Below are 24,468 nucleotides of genomic sequence, written 5' to 3' on the forward strand. Positions count from 1 at the left end.
TGTATAAAACCGTTTTACACAAGTGATATTGTAAAGACAAGTGATTTTACCTAAACAATCCTGCTAAAACAGCTTTTGACAACCGCGAATACACAGAGTATAAATTAATGTATTTTAAAATTATTTTACTCGAGACATACTCATGATTTTCTATTTCAGCCGATACAAAGAGCTAGCCCACGAACGAGAAATTATGAAACGTTTTTTTCCCCAAGACATTTCAGTGTCCTGAAGTTTTCTTGATCATGCAACATTGCGACTCTACACAAAGTGCAAGTATGTTTATTTTTTTTGTTGCTTACGGTTTCAAATACGCGTACTTTTTTTCTAATGAAACAACAAGTTTAACAAGTTAATTAGTTTGAGTAATTCACATACTACATTACATAGGTCTTTTTTAATAATTTAGTTCCAGCCATTCAGGTGCATGTACGTAATTGGAATAGCAACAATAAAACCATGTCATGCCATGATTACGTATTAGTATAAGAAGTTAACAACTTTCGGAGTAGTAGCGTCAGTGCTGCTGGTCTTGTATAAGATCGTTGTATGAGTTAATATAGTTAATCTTATTCCTACTAACGACATAACATGAGGTGAAAAGTATATAATAGTATAGGTGTCTATTGAATTAATGATCGATTTTTAAGTTTTTAATACTCCTTTCATACCAGACCAATAGTAATATTGACCGTTTTGCTACTACTTATGGTCGTAGGGAATCTTCGATATTATTCTTAATCTATAAGACAAAATATAATCATGTGAGATCTTGTTTGATTTATCGTCATGAATGCTATAAGAATATCAAATTTTTATAATTTTTAATAATGTGTAACAAAAGATATTTACGTTGCAAAATGTGTCTCGACAAGTGTGAAAAAGTCAATGTTATCATTGGTGTGGTATGTAGGAAGTATGTATTTTTTAGGGTACATTTTAGAAAAACAGATGTATTAATGTATCTGTTTCTTCTTGGACTTCGGCTGAAAAAACTAATTGAACTGAATGGAGCTGAACTATATTGAATGGAGCTGAAGTAAGTGTAAACTGTTCGAACTGAATCAAGTTAAACTGAACTGAATAAAGACGAACTGAACTAAAATGAGCCGAGATTAAGTCAGACACGACATAGCCATGTCCGAGATAGAACAGATGTACATACCCATTTTAAGGCGATATTAGGAAACTCATATCATTAAACGTACATACCCATTTGTAATAGTTGTATTAAATGTATTTAGACGTTAATTATAGCAACTTGCAAGAAATACCGTGTGATATGGTCTTTGTTGAGAGACTGTATGTCACAAATTGGATGCACGTAGGTTATTGGTTGATAAATTAATCATATTCATACGATCGAACCTAAGTTTTACGCACAAATAGGCATATAGCATCTGTGGATTATGTGCCAGTAGTTGTGCGACAAAAGTTTGGATTATCTTAATTCTTAACCAACATTTTATTGTTTATAGTATTGTAAATTTCATGTTAGTGGTTAGGATTACCTAGTTATTAGATGATTTAGATCAATAGATACTTTCATACTTTTTTTTTTTTTTTTTTTTTTTTTTTGGCAGCTGATACTTTCATACTTAGAAGCCTAATAATGATTATAATCATGTGGATAATTGTCGTTAACAATATTCTCATGTAGATTTGCATTTTAAGAGGAGCATATTTATTTGCATACAAAAACACAATAACAACGTTAATCTTTGATATATTTGTTAGAATATAAAACCGATTTTGGGACTCAAATCATAAGCTTAAACTTTTGGTTGAGATAATTTTTTTGACATAGTATAATTCCACCACCCTCAATTCTAAAGTGGAATATTAAGCACCAGGTAGGTACAAGGAAGTCTGCAGTTAAATCCATACTTCAAGTCCAACAGGCATTCCTATGAGGGGGCGTGTTAGAGTATAAAACCGATCTTAGCTTGAAACTCTTACCATAAGCTTAAACTTTTGGTTGAGATGATTTTTGGACAATTTTACATTAATGAGTACTTAGATCAACTAATAAAGGGTTGTTCAAGCTAGCTTAATTAGACGGTTATTTTAGAAGACTGATTCCCTGTTTTTTTGGACTGAATAAAGCTGAACTAAATTGAAGTTTGTTGAGATGAATAAAGCTGAAATAATCTCAATTAATGTGAGTAGGGGTGTTCGATCATTGGTCCGGGACCGGACCAGACCGGACCAGACCGGACCAAACCAAACTTTTTGGACCGAAGACCAAATAAGGGTTAAAAGGTGGACCGAGGACCGGACCATATTAATATTGGTCCGGTCCGGTCTGGACCATAAAAACACGTGGACTGGACCGCTCCTGACCAAATGGACCAAATATTGTTGTCATTGAATGTTTTACCATATAAAACTAGAACTCGGGAGGTTCGTAACGATCAAAATAAGCAACATTATTTTCTTACTAAATTTAACTACAAAGTTACACATCTAATATAATACATGTAAACAAAGTAGAAAATAAAATCAATAATATTGCAATCTTAAAAATTCTTTTCTTATATAACTTCGGTCAATGGTCCGGTTCGCGGTCCATTCGGTTTGGTCCAGGACCGGACCGAAGACCAAAGTAGAGTAAATAGGTGGACCGTGGACCGGACCAAATAAAATACGGTCCGGTCTGATCCGGACCAAATGGTCCAGTCCGGTCTAGTCTTTGGTCCGGACTACTGAGTGAACAACGCTAAATATGAGCTGAATGAGACTTGAAATTAAGCCGAAAAAAACAGGATTGTACTCTTATTTTACACTTTTACTTATGCTACTAGATAGCTAATTAAGAATTCCATCTTTTTTAAAATTAAAATGACACCATTGATGAAAGGTGGACTATTTGGGTATTGGCCTTATGTCGTTCTTGCATAGTTGTAATTTTGCTATGAATTGATTTGATACTCCGTATATCATGAATATAATTCATAATTTAATGCAAACTTATACATCATAATCTAATAAAAAAGCGACTTTTATTCTTTTAATTAACTAATTCTGATTTAGACAATTGTCTTCTCTTACACTTTTCTCTTCCAAGTCAATGAAAAACTTATACGAAAGCATTACCGACTAAGAGAATATTGTCTTCATAAACAATTATTTGAATTATTCTTAAATCATCTTATTAGACACTAATAAAATATTACTCTATTGTCTTTAGAAGAATTTAAGGTTTGTCAACGTAATTTGGGAATAAAAATTAGCAAATTGTATTACGTATGAATTATCCTTTACAAGGCAATAAATCGGTACGGAGTATTAAACTTTACTTCGGCTTCCTTGGATGAGGATAAAAAGGAGAAAATGAATTGTCAACATTTGGTATAAGAGTAACTATTTACCCTTGGGCCTTGGTATCTATGCACCGATATGGCTATATGGCGATATAATCAAAACATCGATAAGAAAAACGATAGGTCCTGCTTAGGACGGAGATATCCGTTTTATTTTTAAAACAGTGCAAATACCATCACATGGTGATAGTAAGGACTAGGGGTGTTAACGAGCCGAACCTGAGTTTGGCCTTATTCGGCTTGTGCTTATAAAGTAAAACTCGAGCTCGAGCTTGAAAAAATTGTGCTCGTGATCAAGCTTGCGAGCTTTAACGCGAGCTCGAGCCAAACTCGAGCTCAACTCAAGCCTATATATAATTGTTGAATTTTCGGGTTTTTTTCATCGATATTTTCAATAGCAAGGCTCGAATGCTTTATAGTATACAAACATTGGAATCAATGAGACGTTTTTTTATATGTGTGATACAAATATATAATCATGACAAGATATTTTTATATAATATGAATAATATTTATTTAATTACACAACTTCGAGCCGCTCACGAGCTTTTCGAGCCGAGCCAACGTTTGCTTGGCTTTTCGAGCCGAGCCAGAAAATTTCAAGTTTAAACTGCAGAATTTAATAAAACAAACATGGTTTGATTCAAGTCTAGAAGTGTAAATATGGTGCAAGTACACTACTGCTTAGTTACTAGCTACATCTCGAGGTTTAAACTGCGGAATTTAACAAAACAGACATGGTTTCGAGTCCATAAGTGTAAACAAGGTTCAAGTACACTACTACTACTTAGTTACTAGCTCCATCCCGAATTAACCTGCCTGATCTAGCAGCACCGAATGAAGACTATAAGCAAACCTAGAACTGTCGGCGGAACTTTTGCAGTTGATTTAAGTAAACGACGAACTTCCCCATTTTTCTGCATAACATTTCCAAGTTAAAAATGATAATTAGCTCTGATTTTAGTATAACACATAAAGACATGTTAGTAGGTCAAAGTACTGAGATCTTAATCGCGAAATGATAATTAGCTCTGATTTTAGTATGAAAAGTTAAACGAAGTAAACAGAGAAGCCTATCATACTCATATTCAGCTCTTTGCGGTGTCATAGGTTCCTCATCATCATTATCATTGCCGTCATTCTCATCAATTTTCTCCGGGACATATCTCCTACAACGACATTCACAATAGTCAACAGTCGAAAGTCATAACATAGCAACATATAGTAAAATGAATCCAAGCATATTTTTCATCTTTTGCTTCGAAACTACACTGCAGCTTTAGAGAACTCACTCATAACAGGAAATTACTCCTAGAGTACGCTATTTTGCCTCAGAATACGCTAACAAGACGTAAAATGCTCAGACAGGTTGGAAATTAACACCCACAATCTACGAAATTTCACTTGCGCTATTTTGTCTCAGAATACGCTAACAAGACGTAAAAGGCTCAGACAGGTTGGAAATTTCGTAGATTGTGGGTGTTAAAATGTATATATAAGACGTAAACAAATGATTGAGAGGGAAGGAGTATAAAACATAAGACATCAGAAACACCAAGTCCATTAACAAATACTCGAATTTTCATCCCTATATTACACACAAGTCAAACAGACAAACAAAAACACACAACAATCGAAAATCGACACAGAGAACATCCCATATGATACCTTCTATTCTTACAATCCTTGTTCAAAAAAGCAAGACTCTCAACAAAAGAACACACATCATAACGAACAGCATGCCCCGGCGGAGCAAGCATAGCCACATTGCCGGTTTCAATATCATAAGACCCAAGTTCTGTATTCCTACTCGTAACGAGCACCTCCCCATTCTTCCTCCAATAAATACCCTTTTGCAAACTCCCCCTAAGATCAACACTAGCAACCTTAAACCACGACGTACCTTTCGTATACTCCTTCTTAACCCATAAATTATACTCCACCAATTCTCCAACCAACATTTCAGTCATAACATAGTGATTCACACACAACAAACCTTGATTTTCCGAAACCTCAAGACATAATGGACAAACCTCCCTTAATTCTAAAGGCAATTTCATCATTTGAAACTTTTCCTTAACTATATTAAACAACAACAACAATGTACTCTTATGACCACTACCCTCCTCCTCGCTTCGCCTCTCGAATGCAATCCAATGAACATTCCCCTTCACAAAACACTGTGACCATTCCTGATCTACAGGACAATACGCTACATTTTCAGCTCCAACCCACCTCCATTTTCCTTCCTTAACCGAGTATAACTCCGCTCGAGGCGGGATTTCATCTAATCCATCCCTCATTGATGGATACACAACCCTAATTACCTTAAAATCATTAATTTCATTATCATACCCAATACCAAGAACATTCATATAAGGCCCAATTGTACTAAAACAAGCTCTAGGTTTAGGCAAGTGAATAAAACAACTAGAAATCGGGTTCCATAAAATGTAATTGTTAGTATTACCAAAGTAATCATCTGATAAGAAAATAACCCCATTAACTGACCCAACAAACCTAAACTGAAAACCATTTGAAGTCTTAAAAGGACAAACAATACTCTTCTTAATTAGGGTTTCTAGGGTTTGGGTTTTAGGGTTTTCATTATCTAAGCAAATGTGGTACAATTCCTTGAAGGGTTTTTGTGGGGTTTTGATGGAAAATGTTCTAAGAACAAAAAGATTGGAACTTTGATTGAAATTTTGGGATTTCGAAAGGAAGATGGTGTGAGAAGAAATGAAAGATGAAGAAGTGATTAATTTGTTCCATTTTTTGGATACACACATGCAAATTCCTAGTTGTTTAGTTGGAATTCTTTTGAGAATCTCCGGCCAGAAAGATTCAATTTTTTGGTGATTTTCCGGTGAAATTATGGAGGAAGATTCCATTTTTCTGGGGAAAAATTGAGGGTTTTTTCTGGGTAATTTGATTGAGTGTAGAAATGAGTAAAGCAGAGTGAGTGACTGAGTATAGTACAGATTACAGAGTGTTTGCAGGGGAAAATGGTGGCAGGTTTTACTATGTAAGATAGGACAAAAATGTGTACGAAAATTGTATTTGTAGGATTTAGATCATTTATCTTTCACAAATTCAAGATGTCGATATCTTAAGACCGATGTATCCGTTTTAAAGTTAAAAACGGGTTGAGTATCATTCAACGTGAGCACATTACACAAATCTTTTACTTTTCTCCATACTTTCTTCATACATTCTGCTTTTGTCCAATTCTTACTACTTGACCCGTCTTAAGTTGAAAACAGATGCATCCCCGGATATCTATCATTCTCGTAAAAGGGCAATACACTACCCACCCACTATACTTGGCAAACAGATTGAGTTCGAGGTGGGTCAATTTGGATCGTGTTAATTACGGGTTTACAAAATTTCGGGTCAGGTCGAGTCATTTCAAGTTAAAATCATTTTCGGTCAACTACTATCAAGTTAATTATGATTAATAATCCGTGTGCAACAATAAACATTTGGCTCGGGTTATATTTTGGGTCGAGTCAATTCGAGTTCAGGTCTTGAGCCCGAGTCAAACTGCTTTTGCTAGACCTTTTCTTTTTTTTTTACTGGTCTTCATAAAATTTGTTCTATGAATGCACCGATATAATAAAAAAACAGTGATGAGAAAAATGATAGGTCTTCTTTAAAACGGAGATATCCGTTTTATCTTTAAAACTAGTCCAAATAAAAGAACTAAGGGCCTTGTTAATCACAAGTATTTACCCAATCACTTTAATTTCGATGTAAAGGTCTTGCGATGATTTTTCAAAATTTACCAAGACGGAACATCAAAATTTCGAAAATGAGAATGAAGCAGATAAAATAGACCCTGGGATTCTATGCCAGAATATCAAAATAATCTCAGTAGTGAGCCGGAATTCGACATTAGCATGGAAATATTGCATAATTGCATATACTACTTATAATAAATTGCAGTAACTGTTAAATTAGCCGGAAAATTTCAAGTTTAAACCGCGGAATTCAACAAAAGAGACATGGTTTTGATTCGAGTCGAGAAGTTTAAACAAGGTGCAAGCATACTAGCTACATTCCAAGGTTTAACTGCGGAATTTAACAGAGCAGACATGGTTTCGAGTCCATAAGTGTAAACAAGGTTCAAGTACACTACTACTTAGTTACTAGCGGCATCCCGAATTAACCTGCCTGATCTAGCAGCACCCAATGAAGATTCTAAACAACCTAGAACTGTCGGCGGAACTTTTGCAGTTGATTCATGCCAACCATGAATTTCGCCATTTTTCTGCATAAGATTTCCAAGTTAAAAAAATAATAAGCTCGGGTTAGTATAAAACATACTCCATATGAGTAATTGTATTAATCACTTGACACAAGGATGCGATGAACAAACATGGTACTAAATGGAATCATTGATCGCGGTCACAATAACCACTGCACATAACAACATGTTTTATCAGGACTAGTTCTAATCGGACATATTGGTCAGGAATCTACCGTGTTTAATGAAACAGTGACCTAAGTCGGTCGTATTTCACACGCAAATTATGACTATGGAGACAAATTGTGAAGGCGTGGATCAATCTAGCTTAACAGGGTCTCAAATTATGAATAAATAAAGTCGACATCTGCTAGCATGATAACTTAGTCGCTATTTGGTGTCGCAGCAATAACGGCATAGTTCATTTACTGATGAATCTATTCATTTTGGTGAACATGTCCAAAGGTCGAACTTCTTCCAGGTGAAGCATGGAAATGTAAACTTAAACGAAGTAAACAGAAAAGCGTATCATACTCAAATGCAGCTCCTAGCGGTGTCATAGGTTCCTCATCATCATTATCATTGCTGTCATTCTCATCAATTTTCTCCGGGACATATCTCCTACAACGACATTCACAATAGTCAACAGTCATAACATAGCAACATATTGTAGAAATAATCCAACCATATTTTTCATCTTTCGCTTCGGAATTACACTGCACATAAGATACAGCCATGGCACATAAGAAATCATGTTAAGGAGTACATGTATATATGTGCAAAATGGACAAGGTCAGTAAACTTGTAAGTAATAACCATGGCAATTATTTATCGTTTCAGAGTTAAGCACTATTTTACTTTGGCACTTCACTTTGGGCGTGTGTCCTGCATACACTGATACATCACTCAAAATACACCAAATATGAAACTTTTTCACAGAATAGACTCTTAGACGCCATCTCGTGCGTGGCACTTGTAGCCATTGTAGCTATGCCAAGGTAACATAACTTCGGCATAAATAACATTAAAACTAGAGCATGAAAAAAACCCCATATATCAACGTCTCTCCTATTCCAATCCTCCAGATAACAAGATACAACATGTAACATGTTAATACTTACTACAACACAGCTGTGTGTCATATGTCGCGTGTCGGCGTCTCCTACACTACACTCCCACATTCTTGGCGATCATTAAGTCTGACACTTCGCGCTGGCTTTAACATAAAGCTGGACTGGAAGACAGACTCGGTATTTGACAAGAAGACTTATTATACAATGAAAAGTCTATCACATAAAGCTATCGAAAGTCTATCAATATCCTAATAAACGATCGACTGGGTATTCTAGTCAAAGCCTAATACAACGCCAATACTAAGTGTAAATAGTCCTCAACTCCTCATACACCATGTACTCCGTACATAATACTCCTTTGTCTCAATCAATTGTTTAGCGTTGATTAAAATACTCCTCACAAAGTATATAAACAGTGAACAAATGATTGGGAGTTTGGGACGGAAGGAGTATAAAACACAAGACAGCATTTAGAAACACCAAGTCCTATAACAACTACTCAGATTTTCTCTTCCATCCTATACCAACTTTCGTTCCCCGCACATCCTTCTCTTCCATCTCCATCCCCATCCCCATCCCCTCCTCTTCAGTTCTCAAATGCTATCCAAACACATTAAATCCATAAAAGAGAGTTGCTTCATTGTTGTGACTCGTGTTGCCTTAATTACATTTTAGCCCTCAAACTAGTCACTGACATTTACTATTGAGTTCAAAGGTTTAGCTACATATCTTTAAATTCACGTATGCGGTCTGTCATTTATCTGAATCTCAAAGAACACCTCTGCACTTGATTCCCAAAAACAGGTTGCTGAAGTTCAGGTTTTTTAACTCTAACCTTCCTTGATGCCCTAAACTATCCTAAACAGGAGTGCTGCTCTATAGAAGTACTAGTAAGTGTAAAGTTGCGATACCAGTACCGCATCACAAATAGTTATATCTGTTTCATACAATATTTGTGGAAAACTGCCTTACAAAGACTAAACTATTACTCCCTCCGTCCCGGTCAATTGTTGTCCTTTCATTTTGGCACAAAGACCAAGGAATGAGGAAAAGGCCAATAACTAAATGACAAGTGGAACAAATTGAATGAGAATGATCAAATTACCCATCAAGTTCATTCTTAAAATAGAAAGGACAACAAATGACTGAGACACCCCAAAATGGAAAAGGACAACAAATGACCGGGACAGAGGGAGTATAACATTAAGAACAGCATGAGGAAATTCATTCACAAGCCAGCATGAGACCCTAAGGATTGAATTTCCAAGGTAACATAACTTGGCATAAATAACATATAAACTACAGCATGAAGAAGCCCCATATATCAATACATCTACCATTTCTAATCCTCCTGCCAGAAAACAAGATAGAACATGCAACATATTACCATAACACGCTGTGTCGTATGTCGTGTGTCCTACACTCCCACATTCTAGGTGCTCATTAAGACATGTGAAAAGGCTAATACTTTAGCAGAATATCCATATTAATCTACCTTCTATTCGATCAGTCATCCTGCTAGAAAGCCGCATACACCATGTACATAAACGGTAAGCAAATGATTGAGACGACAAACAAGTGATTGAGACGGAGGGAATATAAAACATAAGACGATATTTAGAAACATGCACCAAGTCCTATAACAAATACTCAAATTATCTTCCCTATATTAATCAGAACTCAAATTGACAAACAATAGCATAGAAAGGAACAGGCATCATACCTTCTATTCTTACACTTGTTCAGAAAAGCCAGACTCTCAACAAAGGAACAGGCATCATAACGAACAGCATACCCCGGCGGTGCAAGCATTTCCACATTCCCAGTTTCAATATCATAAGACCCAAGCTTCCTATTCTTACTCGTAACGAGCAACTCCCCATTCCTCCTCCAGTAAATACCCTTCTGTAAACTACCAGCACTAAGATCAACACTAGCAACCTTACACCAAGACATACTTTTAGTATACTCCTTCTTAACCCACATATTATACTCTACCACTTCCCCAATCAACATCTCAGTCATCACATAATGATTCACACACAACAATCCTCGAGATTCCGAAACCTCAAGACATAATGGACAAACCTCTCTTAACTCTAAAGGCAATCTCATTATTTGAAACTTCTCCTTGACAACATTAAACAACAACAACAATGTACTCTTAAAACCACTACCCTCCTCCTCGGTTCGCCTCTCGTAAGCAACCCAATGAACATTCCCCTTCACAAAACATTGTGACCATTCCTTATCCATAGGACAATACTCAACATCATCAGCACTAACCCACCTCCATTTCCCTTCCTTAACCGAGTATAACTCGGCTCGAGGCGGGATTTCATCCAACCCATCCGCCCTTGATGGATACACAAGTCTAATAACCTTAAAGTCATCAACTTCATCATCATACCCAAGCCCACAAACATTCATATAAGGCCCAATTGTCTCAAAACAAGCTCTAGGTTTAGGCAACTGAATAAAAATACTTAAAATCGGATTCCATAAAATGAGATTATAAGTATTAGTAAAACAATCATCTGTTAAGAAAACAACACCATTAACTGACCCAACAAACCTAAACTGACACCCATTGAAAGTCTCAAAAGGACACACAATACTCTTCTCAATTAGGGTTTCTAGGGTTTGAGTTTTGGGGTTTTCATTATCTAAGCAAATGTGGTACAATTCCTTGAAGGGTTTTTGTGGGGTTTTGATGGAAAATGTTCTAAGAACAAAAAGATTGGAACTTTGATTGAATTTTTGGGATTTTGAAAGGAAGATGGTGTGAGAAGAAATGAAAGATGAAGAAGTGATTAATTTGTTCCATTTTTTTGACACACACATGCAAATTCCTAGTTGTTTAGTTGGAATTCTTTTGAGAATTTCTGGCCAAAAAGATTCAATTTTTTGGTGATTTTCTGGGGAAATTATGGAGGAAGATTCCATCTTTTTTGGGGGGAAAATTGAGGGGTTTTTTCTGGGTAATTTGATTGAGTGTAGAAATGAGTAAAGCAGAGTGAGTAGAGTACAGAGTGTTTGCAGGGAAAAATGGTGGAAAGTTCTGTTTACTAGTATGTAGGATAGGACAAAAAAAAAAGTGTACGAAAATAGTATTGGTAGGATTTTTGAACATTTATTTTGCACAAATGTAAGATCTCAAATATCGCAACCCGTATTGAACTTCAAGCGTGTTGAGTATGGAAGATGCTACGGTTACACTCGGTGTATAAAATCTTCTATACACCACCAATTAAATTTCGACATATGAAAGAATGTATTATTAATCACGGTGAGAATTTGAGAGAGATGTGAAGCTACTTAGTTTTGGTATTTTGTTCAATAATTATTTATTTACCATAATAAATATCATATTATTTCTTAACATAAACTTTATCCATATCTTTTAAATTTTCTTAGTTAAAAAAATAATAACAAAAAAACTTAACATTCATACGTTTACTTCTGTAAACGGGATAATTAGGGCAATGAATCGATTTCATTTGATTAAATACGAACAAATAACGTCGATCGAAGATATTAATAAACATCAGTGATTCCATTTGATTTGCTCTACTAGCGTCAATGATCTAACGATTTGATTTGGGTGTTGCGGGATTATGGCATGCGTGGTAGACGCTGCCAGGATGACGACATGGTTGTCAAAGCCATGCGGGCACATGAGGAGGATGAAGTGGTGATCGGCGGTGTAACGTGGTGGTGTACAGGCGGAGGCGTGAGAATCTCGGGTCTGCTACATGGTGGGTTGAGGGATTGGTGCGCTGATGGAGGTTGCGCTGATGGAGGTTGCCTGGCAGGGAGAAGGTCTCCAGCGCCGATGGTTACCACTTACCAGGGTTGTTCGCCGGTGTGAGAGGTCTCCGGCACCTGTTGGCAGTTGGCTGGTGGGGGAGGAGGCAGTGGTGGTATTAGGGATTGGTGTTAATTGGTTGTGTCACTTCGTTGTGAAGGAAAAAAATTTAAAGGAGGAAAGAATGATAATTTTGAGAAAATAATAATTTTGGTATGATAAAAAATAATACGGAGTAATAATTTAGAGGAAAAAAATCAAATATAATTTTTTTTTTTTTTTATATTTTGGCTCCTAAAATATAACAAATGAAAATGGGAAAAGTGTGACACCCTCATATATCGCGGAAAAGTAAACACGTAATTCTAGAATAAAACTGCATGGATATGTTTGTAATAGGTTCAATTGGGTAAAAACCTGTAATTTTAAAACCTGAACCTGTTATAAAGATATCCAAATTGGAAGGTGTCAAACATACAAGGTCTAACTAGAAGTGTCATAACATAACCATCGCTAAAGTCGCGAATAGCAAATTATACAACCAAATGTAAAGAGGGAGACATATGTCCCTAAAATGTATGTGACATAAAAAGTGTTTAAGGGTCACAATAAAATAAAACCAATCTAGGTCCCAAGGTTACTTTGCTCGCTAGCTCGTCCATGTACCCCATATATGCATCACCTACCTGTCATTCGCATTTTATACAAATACGAAAGCCACAGTCAGTGGGGAGTAACTCCGAGTTCTCCCAGCCACGAAATGTCATAATTAATATAACATGTAAACATAAGAATATGAATACGAATCACACAATGCCTTAGCATATAGATGCTAGACAGTCGTGCTTATCATGTGAACAACAATATAACAACACATAGTCCTAGCATGTGAATACTAGACCGACTCATACTACACTATCATGTGAATCACATAACATCCAGGAATCCAAACTCTATCAACCATAGCCGGCTTGCATCTCACCTTCTATGATTCATAGAATCACCATACAAGAAAGGACAATATATCAAAGACAGGCATAAGTTCTTAGTACGGTCAATAGTCACTCTGTAACTCGAGTCTATACCACGAGGTAGGGAAGGTAATCGAACCGGTATCTTGGCTCAGAGGTTCTATCAAAACATGGCCAAGACACAACACAACCCTAGCCTAAAATCTGCGCAGACCTAGACATGCGGATACACACCACCGCACCCAAGACCCACAATTTTTCTAAAACAAAGTGAGTACCCTAAGGAGTCCACCAAAGGGTTGGCTAGTACTTAAGCTGACCACTTACTCTCAAAATAAGTAACGAGGTCATGCCCCAACTTGGATATAAACCCACCAAGTCAGGAACACAGAGGCTATTAAGCAGTGAACATACACTCGTCAAAGACTATAATGACCTACCTATGATGAAGGCCGAAATACTCACCTAGGACCTAGTCCCAGCTAGTCCCAGCTTGAATACTTTAGCCCACATCACACAAGACAAGTAGGATACCCAATTCAGCTGACAATCCAACAATATCTCCATTATCAATAATAATCCAAATTCCAGCTAACCGTTAATTTCATAATTCATGAGAACAAGCTAAAATGGCAAAGAGGCAACAAGACTGAAGTATAAGGCAACCAATTTATCCAACAACCAACATGTGAAATGATAATTACAAATATTAAGACATAACATAAAATTTCCAATAACAACCAATCTCACCTCAAAGACAAACCCTCGACCCGAGTCCCGCGACGGGTCATCGGTCAAATCGAGGCTGACTGGTTTAAACCTAGTTTGACCAAACTCGTTCGGTCAATCTGGCCCAGCTCAGAGTCTTGGCCTACTTTGGCCCAATTTACAAATTTTATCGCAATATTATTCTCATGCTATTTCCAATTTCTATCATGTGAAAAACGAAGTAACACATTATCAATCACCTAAACACTTATCAAACAACAAACACAACATCAACTACTAATGTGACATTGATTCGTCGAGTAACTCAGAATAGTTACCTTACGCTAGCAAAGAGACAAGTAATAAACTTGAGAAAACTTCTAAAACCCAAAATTACTCTTCATCTTCAACCACATATGAGGTACCTAAAATAATTATGTGAAAGGACGATATTAACGAATTATCTTTATATAAAATATGAGACGGAAATTAATTTAATTATATTTTAAATAAACCAAACTAGTGTCAAAACAAATTATAGACACGGCTCTAAAATTATTATGACAACCTCAAACTCGGCCAAACCACCAACTACACATAGCCTCAAACTCGTGACTTAGCTAGGCCACTGCCTAGGCCACGGCCAGGCCACTGCTAAGCTACAAGCCTGGCCACGCTGACCATCGACTCGCCTAATAGCAAGCCACAAAGAGTCCGACACGACCACCACCCGACTACCCATAGCCACCCTTCACCCTACTTCATAATCTGACCCAAAAATCAGTCCAAAAAAGAACCCAAAAGATGCCTAAGTTCGACCCCAACTCCAGTCCTCGAATGCAAAGTGAAAACCCACGATGACAGCTCTCGTCCCTGCCCAAAACAGAGTACCAATCGTCCCCTTAAGACTCCATTCTCGCGCCTAAAAACAGTCCTAGCTGAGCCAACTAAGTCAGCATTTAAAACGGTTTTAGAGCGGGAATCCACAAGTATAAAGCAACTCAAAAACAGACCCTAAAGACTACAAAAATCGCCCCAACACATTGTCCAAATTAGTCCAAAACAATCCCTACATGTCAGTATACACCGTCTCAACTATAAAACACACCAATTATCACCCAAAACAATCCATACATGTCAGCATACACCGTCTTAAATATACCACTTACTAGCTAGCATCCCAAATGATCCCTAGAGGTCAGTATACACTAGGGATGGCAGTCTCACCCTTACCCTGTGGATATCCATCCACCCGAAATTAAATGAGTGGGATATGGGTGACGAATTTTTTTAGAATTTAGGGTGGGATATGGATATGGGTGAATTTAGGGTGGGATATGGATCATCGTCCGTCACCCGCTTAACCACCTGGTGGATACCCGAAATTAATATTTACAATTAAATTATTATAATTTTTTTAAAAAGTTAATAATTATTTTGATTTAAAAAATCATATATCAAAGTTCATGTAAAAATAGAAAAAAAATATTGTAAACCCCACTACCCAAGTGGTCTTTTTATTACCAACGCCCTTAGTTCCTTACTCCACTGAGTTCACTTTCCATAAGCCCATATTTACGCACTAATTCTCTGATATCATGAGCCAAGAGCAAACCAGAACATTAAGTCGTTTACACGTCTTCGTGGAGAACTAGGAATTCAGATGATTAGAAATTGTTTTTTATTTTATGATTTTTGTATATGATTTAAAATGGATGTACTTGTATGCCATATGTAATATGATATGTTTGGTAATTTACGCTTTTAATTTTATCGTCACAATTTTTTTGATGTTGTATTGCCTTTAAATTTTATAAGCTTGAAAATATCCAACGGGTGCCCGCTCCACCCGCTTCACCCGGTGGGTATGGATATGGATGGATGAAAAATTATTAAATGGATAAGGGTGGGATATGGATGACCCTAAATTAAATGGATATGGATATGGATATGGCTTCACCCCATCCATATCCCACCCATTGCCATCCCTAGTATACACCGTCTCAATCATCTCCACATATCAGTATACACCGTCTCAACTATACAACTGACTAATTAACATCCATAAGGATCCATGTATATAATTATACACCGTCTTAATTATAAAACAGACTAACCAGCATTCGAAATAAACATATTTTATAAGTAATATCGAGTAATCTATAATTGTTACCTTTTTCCGATTGAACTAATCATTTATGATTAACAAATCTTCTACAAGACCGTCTATCTTAGCATCTACAACCGTCTTATAATAAATAAAGCTGAAAGTATAAATTGGGTTTGTAAAAATACATGACGAAAATGAATTTTACTTACAACGGATTGACGGAAATGGCGAGAGGAACGCTATGGAACGAAAATCGTCGAAAACGGATGAGAAACGGACGACCGAAAATCGATTTTACGAAAGAAAGAAAAAAAAAAAAAAAAAGAAAAAAAAAAATGAAACGTGAAAAAGAAGAACAGAGAAGGAAGTAGAAGAAAGGAAGACGTGAGAAAATGAAAATGAGGCAGCAGCCTGCCAGCCTGCTATTTATTATACGTACGTTTCTTCGTCGTTAAGAAACTTCGATAGTTATTAAAACTGTTTCGAGTTAAATTTAACCGGTTTAAGTAAAAGTTTCAGTAATAAAACGGAATCAATAATAAATAAATTTAATGAGTGAAAATAAAATAAACTCAGCTAGTTAACGTAAATAATACAATATCAACTTGAATCGGAATTATTAGCGATTTTTACAAAACTAACGGATATTAATAAAAATTGCTAATTTAGTGAAATAAGCTCAAAATAGCTAATTGGACGGTTTTGTCCCAAAATCCATCTCGGGTTTACTTAAAACAACTTTCATAAAGACTTGTAACGAAACGGAAATTATTAAATAAATAAACTCGAACTAACTTCAATAAACTCGAACTAACTTTAAATAAACTTATTAATGATTATTAAAATTAACGTATCGAATTATGATGAAATTAATTAATTAGCTAAGCATATATATATAAATCGTTAAATGATGTAATTAAATTCAAAATAGCAATTAAAAGAATTTTATCCAACTTAATAAAATACGGGGTGTTACAAAAAGATTCTATCTTATGCTTCCACAGTTCCACTATTACCACGTGTCATGATGTTACTCGTAGTGTATAGAAGATTCTATACACTGAGTGTAACCGTAACCTTTTTGTGTTGAGTATTGTAGATAAGATAAACGGAGATGTTTAAGAATTAATAAAGGGTTTGTCCTAAGTTCATGTACTCTATAAGAGATTTGACCTGTTTTCTTCTTAAAATGGATACTATCGTATGAAAAGAGATTCGATGTTATTTGGATTAAGCTTTATGGAATTATGTTTACGATTATTTAGAATCCTCTCTATTCATTTCTCTTCCTTATTTTTTTTCATTTTCTCTTATTTTTCCAAATTATGTTTTGAGATGATTGAGATTGGGAATAAATAATGAATAAATATTGCTCTATTAGAAAAACCCGAATAAAATGGATATAAGAGGAAATGGAGATAATCCGTACTCATTTATAATAAATCCGTAAAAAGACTCTTCTTTTTATACTATGTAGATGAGTTTAGAGTTATATATGACTTGAGAAAATGGGGTGACAGATGGGATTATGATAAATTATAAGGTTAAGACAAACTCAACATCTCCCTAAGTGACTGCAGTATGCAATAAATGTAAGTATCCTTTGAAAAAGTCTTAACACGGTTACCATGAGCAACCAATAATTCATTAAGTGATGCAATTAAGTAAATACAGGTTAACTGCAAAATTGTTTTCAAAATTACAGAATCATATCAGCATGAAATGGTCTTAATCCAAACAGATACAACTTCTCTGACCATGCATCGGACACCTCTCACTTGTTAGTGTTCCGGGTGTAATTCCAGAGCAGATATTTGTTACCACTCGTAGCTCGTAGAATGATGTCCTTGCTTGAATCCTCCTTGCGGTCTCCTGAAACGATGAACAAACTGAGGGCTCGGCTTTGGCCGAGCGTACTCACTCCGACGCTCAAGTCAGTAAACTTAGAGAGAAGTTGTTGTAACTTGGCTAAGAGTGTATTGTAGAGAGATAAGGAAGATATTACCAGATGAATAGTGGTTATTAGGTCAATTTGTGGATCCTTTCCTCAATGAAGGTTGAGGAGTATTTATAGGCATTCACCTTTTGTCACGTAGTGGCCAAGTGGCCAAGTGGCTAACAGGTGAAAAGGCCGTTCTACCCTCGGCCGATGGACCTATGGCAGGCTGGCCGAGGGGTCTTGGATATGAGTACGCGGATGTGTGTCCCGGCTGGCTAGTTGTCTGGCCGAGACCCAGTGACAGTAGATGGGCTCCATCGGCTAGACTGTCTAAGTCGTTGACTTTGCTGTGGATACCCTTGACCTTGCTCAATATGTTGACTTGGTCAGCGGTGCAGAATATGCCCCATCAATTTGCCCCCAGCGTAGTCTATGCCGTGGTATGGGCTCCGATGTGTGTTGAGCGTATATTCTGCGTAAGTATTTTTGCAAAATTTCTGGTATCGGCTTCTTCTGATGCATCGGCGTGGTTCTTGTTAGGCCGTACCATATCCCCCCTCCACATGGATGCGTAAAGGGTATCCGATGTGGGAAAGAATGTCAGGGTATCCGATGTGGGAAAGAATGTGACGCTGGCCGAGACCAGGGCTGAGAGTGCCGGTTATTTTTGATTGCCCCCGGCCGGTGCTTCCTGGCTTGGTCGATCATGTGGCCGGAGAGCGGTACCTAGGAATTTGTTGAGGGAGATGAACAGGCGAAGAGATGTGAATGGGCGTGTTGAATACGCTTGGTCACCGTGGCATTGATTGACATTTAATCGTTGCAACGATTGACATTCCGTGGTTGCATGTCCGACACGTGTCCGTTCGCCGATTGGTTGACGCTTCATGGGTCAGTGCCCTGATTGGTCCTTCTTTGTGGGCTTTTCCCTATAAATAGGCGCTTATTCCGTGATTTTGGCCACCAAATTCATTTTCTCAAATTTTTCTCCAAGATCTTCATCTCTCTAAACTTTCAAGGGCTTCCATTTCTTCTAATCTTCAGAGTTTTTGATCCGGCGAGTGTATTTCTTCAAGGTAATCAAACAAATTCTCACCTCTTATTTCGTTAGTAATTGCTGTGAACATGTCCTCTGTTGATGCCGGGACTAGTACTTCTGCGCCGGGGGGTTCCCCGTCGCGTTTTGACGAGGAGGGGATACTAGAGGCTATTCCGTTAAGGTTTGGGGGCCCTAGGTCTCCTCCTCCCGTAGTTGATCTGCCCCTCCCGGAGGAGTTGGAGGATGAGGATGATGCTGATGTTGTTAATGATGATGATGAGGGGGCTCCCGTTGATGGTGGAAGGACGACTATCCCGGATCATGGTGAGGCCTGCACGACTGGCCTCGACCGTGCTTTTACAAATAAATTCGCAAGCAGCTCCGGAGAGACTCTTTTCGGAGGTCATTTCTCCTTCGGTGAGGGGTATAAGATTGTTATCCCTGAGGAGGGTCAGGCGGTCTGCTGTCCTCCCCCGGGTCATATCGGCGTGCATATTAGGCATCTGGAGTATGGGCTCCGGTTTCCTTTGAATGAACACGTCGTGGCCATCATCAAAGCTATGAACGTTGCCGTGGCCCAACTGCATCCGTTGGCCATGAGGACGATAGTCAGCTTTGTATGGATTTGTCTCTTTAGGGGGGAGGTCCCATCAGTTAACTTGTTTCGCCGCCTCCATAGTCTTCGGCCGTCAAAATCCGGCAAAGTGGGGTGGTACAGCGTACAGACGGAGCCGGCTCGTCTCTGTGAACAAACTTACTTCTTGCAAAGACTGGCAAGGGCGATGGGTGTACGTCCAAGTGCCGGAGGACTACCCATTGCCTCGGTCTTTCCAGAGCCCCGTTTACTTACGGTGTGAGACCCGGGAAGAGTATGAGAAACACATCTCCCGGGGTAGCAAGGTTAAGATGGACGCTTCGTTTGTCCCCCTTACTGTGGATGAGAAGCGGGCGATGCGGCTGTTTGATGCTGAGGAGGGATGGCTGCCCCCGACTCAGATTATTCTCCAGGATGAGCTGCTATGCCGCGTCGGCCTCATACCGGCCCTCAACTGGGGTGAGTGGGGTCGGTGTGAGGCCCACCTTTGCTTGTTATGTTCCTTTGTCAGAGCCTTGTTTTACTTCCTTTATGTAACTCTTGTTTGATTTCTTGCAGATCGGTTTGGGCGGGATCTGTCTGAGAAGGACTTGAAGAGGCTAGGGCTTGACAAGGACGGGAAGGTTGTCCAGCGGCGTCCTACGGCTGAGTTGAAGGATCGCAGGCTAGCCCCCAACGAAATCATGGAAAAGCAGACGAGGGGGTTGGATCAGGAGACGGCCCATGCACGGGTTCTCGGAGGCGTGCCGAAGAGATCAAAGAAGGCAGCGTCCAAGTCGGCGGCGGTATCAATGGCAACTCCCTCTTCGACCCCAGTGGTCGAAAAGGATCATGTGGAGGTGATCAACATTACTGAGGAGGAGGTGACTGTTGCTAAGGTCTCTTCTCCGAAGAAGAGGAAAGACCCACCGTCTGCTTCCACCGTTGCCGGGGAGAAGCCTGCCTCCACCAGCCCTCCAACTAAGAGGGCCCAAACTGGTACGGATCTAACTTGTGGTTCGGATTTAGCCGGTTCGTTGGGCATTCCTGATGACAGACTTTCTGATGTGTCAATGCATGGTGACATGGACGCTCTGTGTAAATTTTTTGTAGATCCACCATCGGCGGCCGGCGTTCTGACTGAACGGCAATCAGGGAAGCAGCCTGAGGGGGCTATTGAGAAGGCGGGTGATAGGAATATCACCGTTGACTCCTCAGCTCAGAAAATTCCTCCCACCGAGCTCGTGGCGGAGGGTGAGAGAATATATAAGAAGTTGGGGAAGTGGATCCGTCTAGCCGGCTCCCACGTCACGGAGCAGGAAAGGACCATGGCCCAATCTGGGCCATTGATCGCAAAACTTAAACTTGATCTCTCTGCTGCGAGGGGGGAAGCCGAGAAGGCTAAGCGGGATCTCCTTGCTGCCGAGAAGCGTGTGGAGGAAGCGGAGAAGGCTGGCTTTGGGGGCCGAGAGGGCCAAAGTTGAGGAGGCTGATGGCGCCACGGCCAAGATGATGGATGAGCTGGAGAGGTATAAGGGTGCCTACGACGCCGTGGTTGCCAAGAGGGACGAGTGGAAGGATTTGTTCCAGAACCAGGCGGAGGCGCTCAGGGACGCACAGGCTATCCTTGCTCAAAAGGAGAAGGATATTGACATGCTTCAAGATGATCTCCTCCCTAAAATGTGCGTTCAATTCCGGGACCAGGCCGAGGAGGCGGCCAAGGAGGCAATCAGAAAGCTCGTCCCCGACGGCACTTTCCCGTGGGATAAATATGACCAGCTCCTGGATGAGATGGCTGAAGCTGCGGAAGCAGCGGCTGCTGAGAAGGCGGAGGCGGCGAAGGCGGCTCAGATAGCGTTGGCCAAGGCGGCCTATGATGCAAAGGAGGCTGAAAAGGAGGCTGAGAGGTTAAAGGCGCTTGAAAATGTCGAGCCTTCTCTTGAGCCGGCCACCGTAGATGCTGCTGCCTCTGATGGAGGGCAGCAACAGGCATAGGGAGACGGACGGTCGTCACCAGACTCACCCGGCATCTCGGATAGCCTTAGCTGTTCGGGGGCCAACTATTGAGCCTTTCCTCCCTGCCATCTTTTGGCGCTTCAATTGACATGCTTGTAATCTTTTGCTTTTCTTTTCCTTGTTTGTAAAAACTTTCTTGGTAGGTTGTGTTTAGGCTTACCCCTATGGGGACGGCCGTCGTCTGTATTCTTCTTTTAATTCTTTTAACAAAGTTTGTCCTATTGGCCTTTGGCTTGGCCGAGGCATTGATCAACCACCTTTGTTTGTCCTTTTGCGTTATTAATTGAGTGCCTTCGTTTTTACCTTTGGTATGGCCGAGGCAGTTTGAATGCATATCTCAACTGCGTAACGTCTTTGATGTACTGACCGATGCGTCCCCGTCGCTCTTGGCAAGTTGCCGAGGTAATCGGGGTTACGGCTCGATAGCAATTCTTCTAGCGTACCGGTCATTGTATCCCCGTCGCTCTCGGCCAATTGCCGAGGTAACTGGGGTTATGGCTCGATAGCAATTCTTCTAGCGTACCGGTCATTGTGTCCCCGTCGCTCTCGGCCAATTGCCGAGGTAACTGGGGTTATGGCTCGATAGCAATTCTTCTAGCGTACCGGTCATAGTATCCCCGTCGCTCTCGGCCAATTGCCGAGGTAACTGGGGTTATGGCTCGATAGCAATTCTTCAAGCGTACCGGTCATTGTGTCCCCGTCGCTCTCGGCCAATTGCCGAGGTAATCAAGGGTTATGGCTCGATAGCAATTCTTCTAGCGTACCGGTCATTGTGTCCCCGTCGCTCTCGGCCAATTGCCGAGGTAACTGGGGTTATGGCTCGATAGCAATTCTTCTAGCGTACCGGTCATTGTGTCCCCGTCGCTCTCGGCCAATTGCCGAGGTAACTGGGGTTATGGCTCGATAGCAATTCTTCTCTTTGGGTGCCAATTATGGAGGACAAGCACTTGGATGGAAAACTTGGTTGTTTCTTCATTTAAGATCACGCGTTGGGGTGTCCACATTGGGTTTGGACACCTCCGCCGCTATACAAAGTATTTTCTTAAGTTGTCGGTGTTCCAATGGCTCATCAAAGGCACACCCTCCATGTCTGTCAGCCGGTATGTACCCGGCCTCATTTCTTCAACCACCTTGTAGGGACCCTCCCAGTTGGCCGTTAGTTTACCATGAATATTTCCTTTGTTGGTGGCGGCCGACTTTCTTAGGACTAGATCTCCTACTTTTAAGTCCCTCTTGTGGACTCTTCGGTTGTAGGCTCTTCTCATCCGGTTTTGGTATACTGCCAAGTTGAGGCGTGCTTTGTATCTCGGCTTTCTTCGACTAGGTCCGGGGAGGCTTTAAGGCCTTCCTCATTTTCGACCGGTTAAAGGTAGCCGTTCGAATGTCGGACCGTCGCTTCAATTGGTAGGACTGCTTCGGATCCGTAGACTAAATGGAAGGGAGTGTACCCCGTTGCTTCTTTCTCGGTGGTCCGTAGGGACCACAGGACGCCGGGTAGCTCATCGGCCCATCTTCCTTTAAGGTCTTCCACTGTTTTCTTCAAACCGTTGAGGATTGTTTTATTGGCTGCCTCCGCCTGTCCGTTGCTCTGTGGGTGGCAGACGGAGGAGTACGCATACTTGATGCCAAGCTCTTCTAACCAGTTCATTATCAGGTCACTCCAAAATTCTCGGCCGTGGTCAAATACCATGACTTGGGGCAATCCAAAACGGGTTATAACATTCTCCCATTACCTTTACGACGGCCGTGGTCTTTGGTCTTTGCATCTGCTACGACTTCAACCCATTTGGTGAAGTAATCAACGGCGACGATCAAGAACTTCCTTCCTCCGGAGGCCGTTGGAAACGGCCCTAGCATATCCATCCCCCACTGTGCGAAAGGAAGGGGGCTAAGCACCGGTTGTAGGTCTCGGGAAGGAGCATGTATCACCGGGGCATGCATCTGGCAGTTCGTGCACCTCTTGGTCTTTGTTCTGGAGTCTTGAAGCATGGTGGGCCAGAAGTAGCCGGCTCGGAGAGCTTTGTGGGCTAGTGTTCTTGCCGCCATGTGGTGTCCGCATATGCCCTCGTGAATCTCTGTCAGTATTAGCTCTGCGTCGGCCGGACCGACACATTTCAAGAGTGGTCTTATTACGGACCTTCTGTACAGTTCCCCTTCGAATACCAAGTACCTGGCGGCGATCCTTTTGAGCTTAGCCGAGAGATTGCGGTTATCCGGCAACTCACTTGTGAGTTTGTATTTCATTATCGGAGTCATCCACGTCGTCTCGGCTTCCACGTCCCCCACCATGCCGATGGTCTCAGTGATGCTTTTTGCATTCCTGATGTCTACCAGCACGGTTCGGCTGACGTTCTTGACGGTTGAGCTGGCAAGTTTTGAGAGAGCGTCGGCTCGGTTGTTTTCGGACCTGGGGACACATTGGATTTGGAAAGATTTCAATTTTGCTATGTCAGCTTTTACCCTTTCCAGGTATCTTACCATCCCGTCATCCCGAGCCTCGAACTCTCCTCTGATTTGGTTAGTAACCAAAAGTGAGTCTGTCTTCAACACAATGTGTTCTGCTCCGGCCGCTCTGGCCATCTCGACTCCGGTTATCACCGCTTCGTATTCGGACTCGTTGTTCGAGGCTGAGAAGGTGAATTTCAAAGCATATTCGAACTC

At 40.2% G+C, this 24,468-nt stretch overlaps 2 protein-coding genes across 2 annotated transcripts; both read right to left on the minus strand.

Annotated features, from left to right (window-relative positions):
- Window positions 1-4,030: 4,030 nt before the first annotated feature.
- Window positions 4,031-6,298, minus strand: LOC141595973 (F-box protein CPR1-like). Its single transcript, XM_074415953.1, has 3 exons — window positions 4,992-6,298; window positions 4,406-4,492; window positions 4,031-4,240 (listed from the first exon to the last, which is right to left on the minus strand). Exons 1-3 carry the CDS (start codon window positions 6,212-6,214, stop codon window positions 4,180-4,182), a joined length of 1,371 nt encoding a protein of 456 aa, XP_074272054.1. The 5' UTR covers window positions 6,215-6,298; the 3' UTR covers window positions 4,031-4,179.
- Window positions 6,299-7,256: 958 nt separating this feature from the next.
- LOC141595974 (F-box/kelch-repeat protein At3g23880-like) lies at window positions 7,257-11,704 on the minus strand. The gene is made up of 3 exons (XM_074415954.1): window positions 10,366-11,704; window positions 8,104-8,190; window positions 7,257-7,593 (listed from the first exon to the last, which is right to left on the minus strand). The coding sequence occupies exons 1-3, from the start codon at window positions 11,586-11,588 to the stop codon at window positions 7,533-7,535; spliced, it is 1,371 nt and encodes a 456-aa protein (XP_074272055.1). The 5' UTR covers window positions 11,589-11,704; the 3' UTR covers window positions 7,257-7,532.
- Window positions 11,705-24,468: the final 12,764 nt, after the last annotated feature.

Source organism: Silene latifolia, chromosome 8 (assembly GCF_048544455.1).
Source record: "Silene latifolia isolate original U9 population chromosome 8, ASM4854445v1, whole genome shotgun sequence".
Classification (NCBI taxonomy): Eukaryota; Viridiplantae; Streptophyta; class Magnoliopsida; order Caryophyllales; family Caryophyllaceae; genus Silene; species Silene latifolia.

Coding starts and splice junctions, on each gene's coding strand:
- LOC141595973 (XM_074415953.1), bottom strand. CDS start 6,214: ATGGAATCTTCCTCCATAATTTCACCGGAAAATCACCAAAAAATTGAA. Junction 4,493..4,991: donor AAGGATTGTAAGAATAGAAG/GTATCATATGGG, acceptor ATGTCGTTGTAG/GAGATATGTCCCGGAGAAAA. Junction 4,241..4,405: donor CCGCAAAGAGCTGAATATGA/GTATGATAGGCT, acceptor AATGTTATGCAG/AAAAATGGGGAAGTTCGTCG.
- LOC141595974 (XM_074415954.1), bottom strand. CDS start 11,588: ATGGAATCTTCCTCCATAATTTCCCCAGAAAATCACCAAAAAATTGAA. Junction 8,191..10,365: donor AACAAGTGTAAGAATAGAAG/GTATGATGCCTG, acceptor ATGTCGTTGTAG/GAGATATGTCCCGGAGAAAA. Junction 7,594..8,103: donor CCGCTAGGAGCTGCATTTGA/GTATGATACGCT, acceptor AATCTTATGCAG/AAAAATGGCGAAATTCATGG.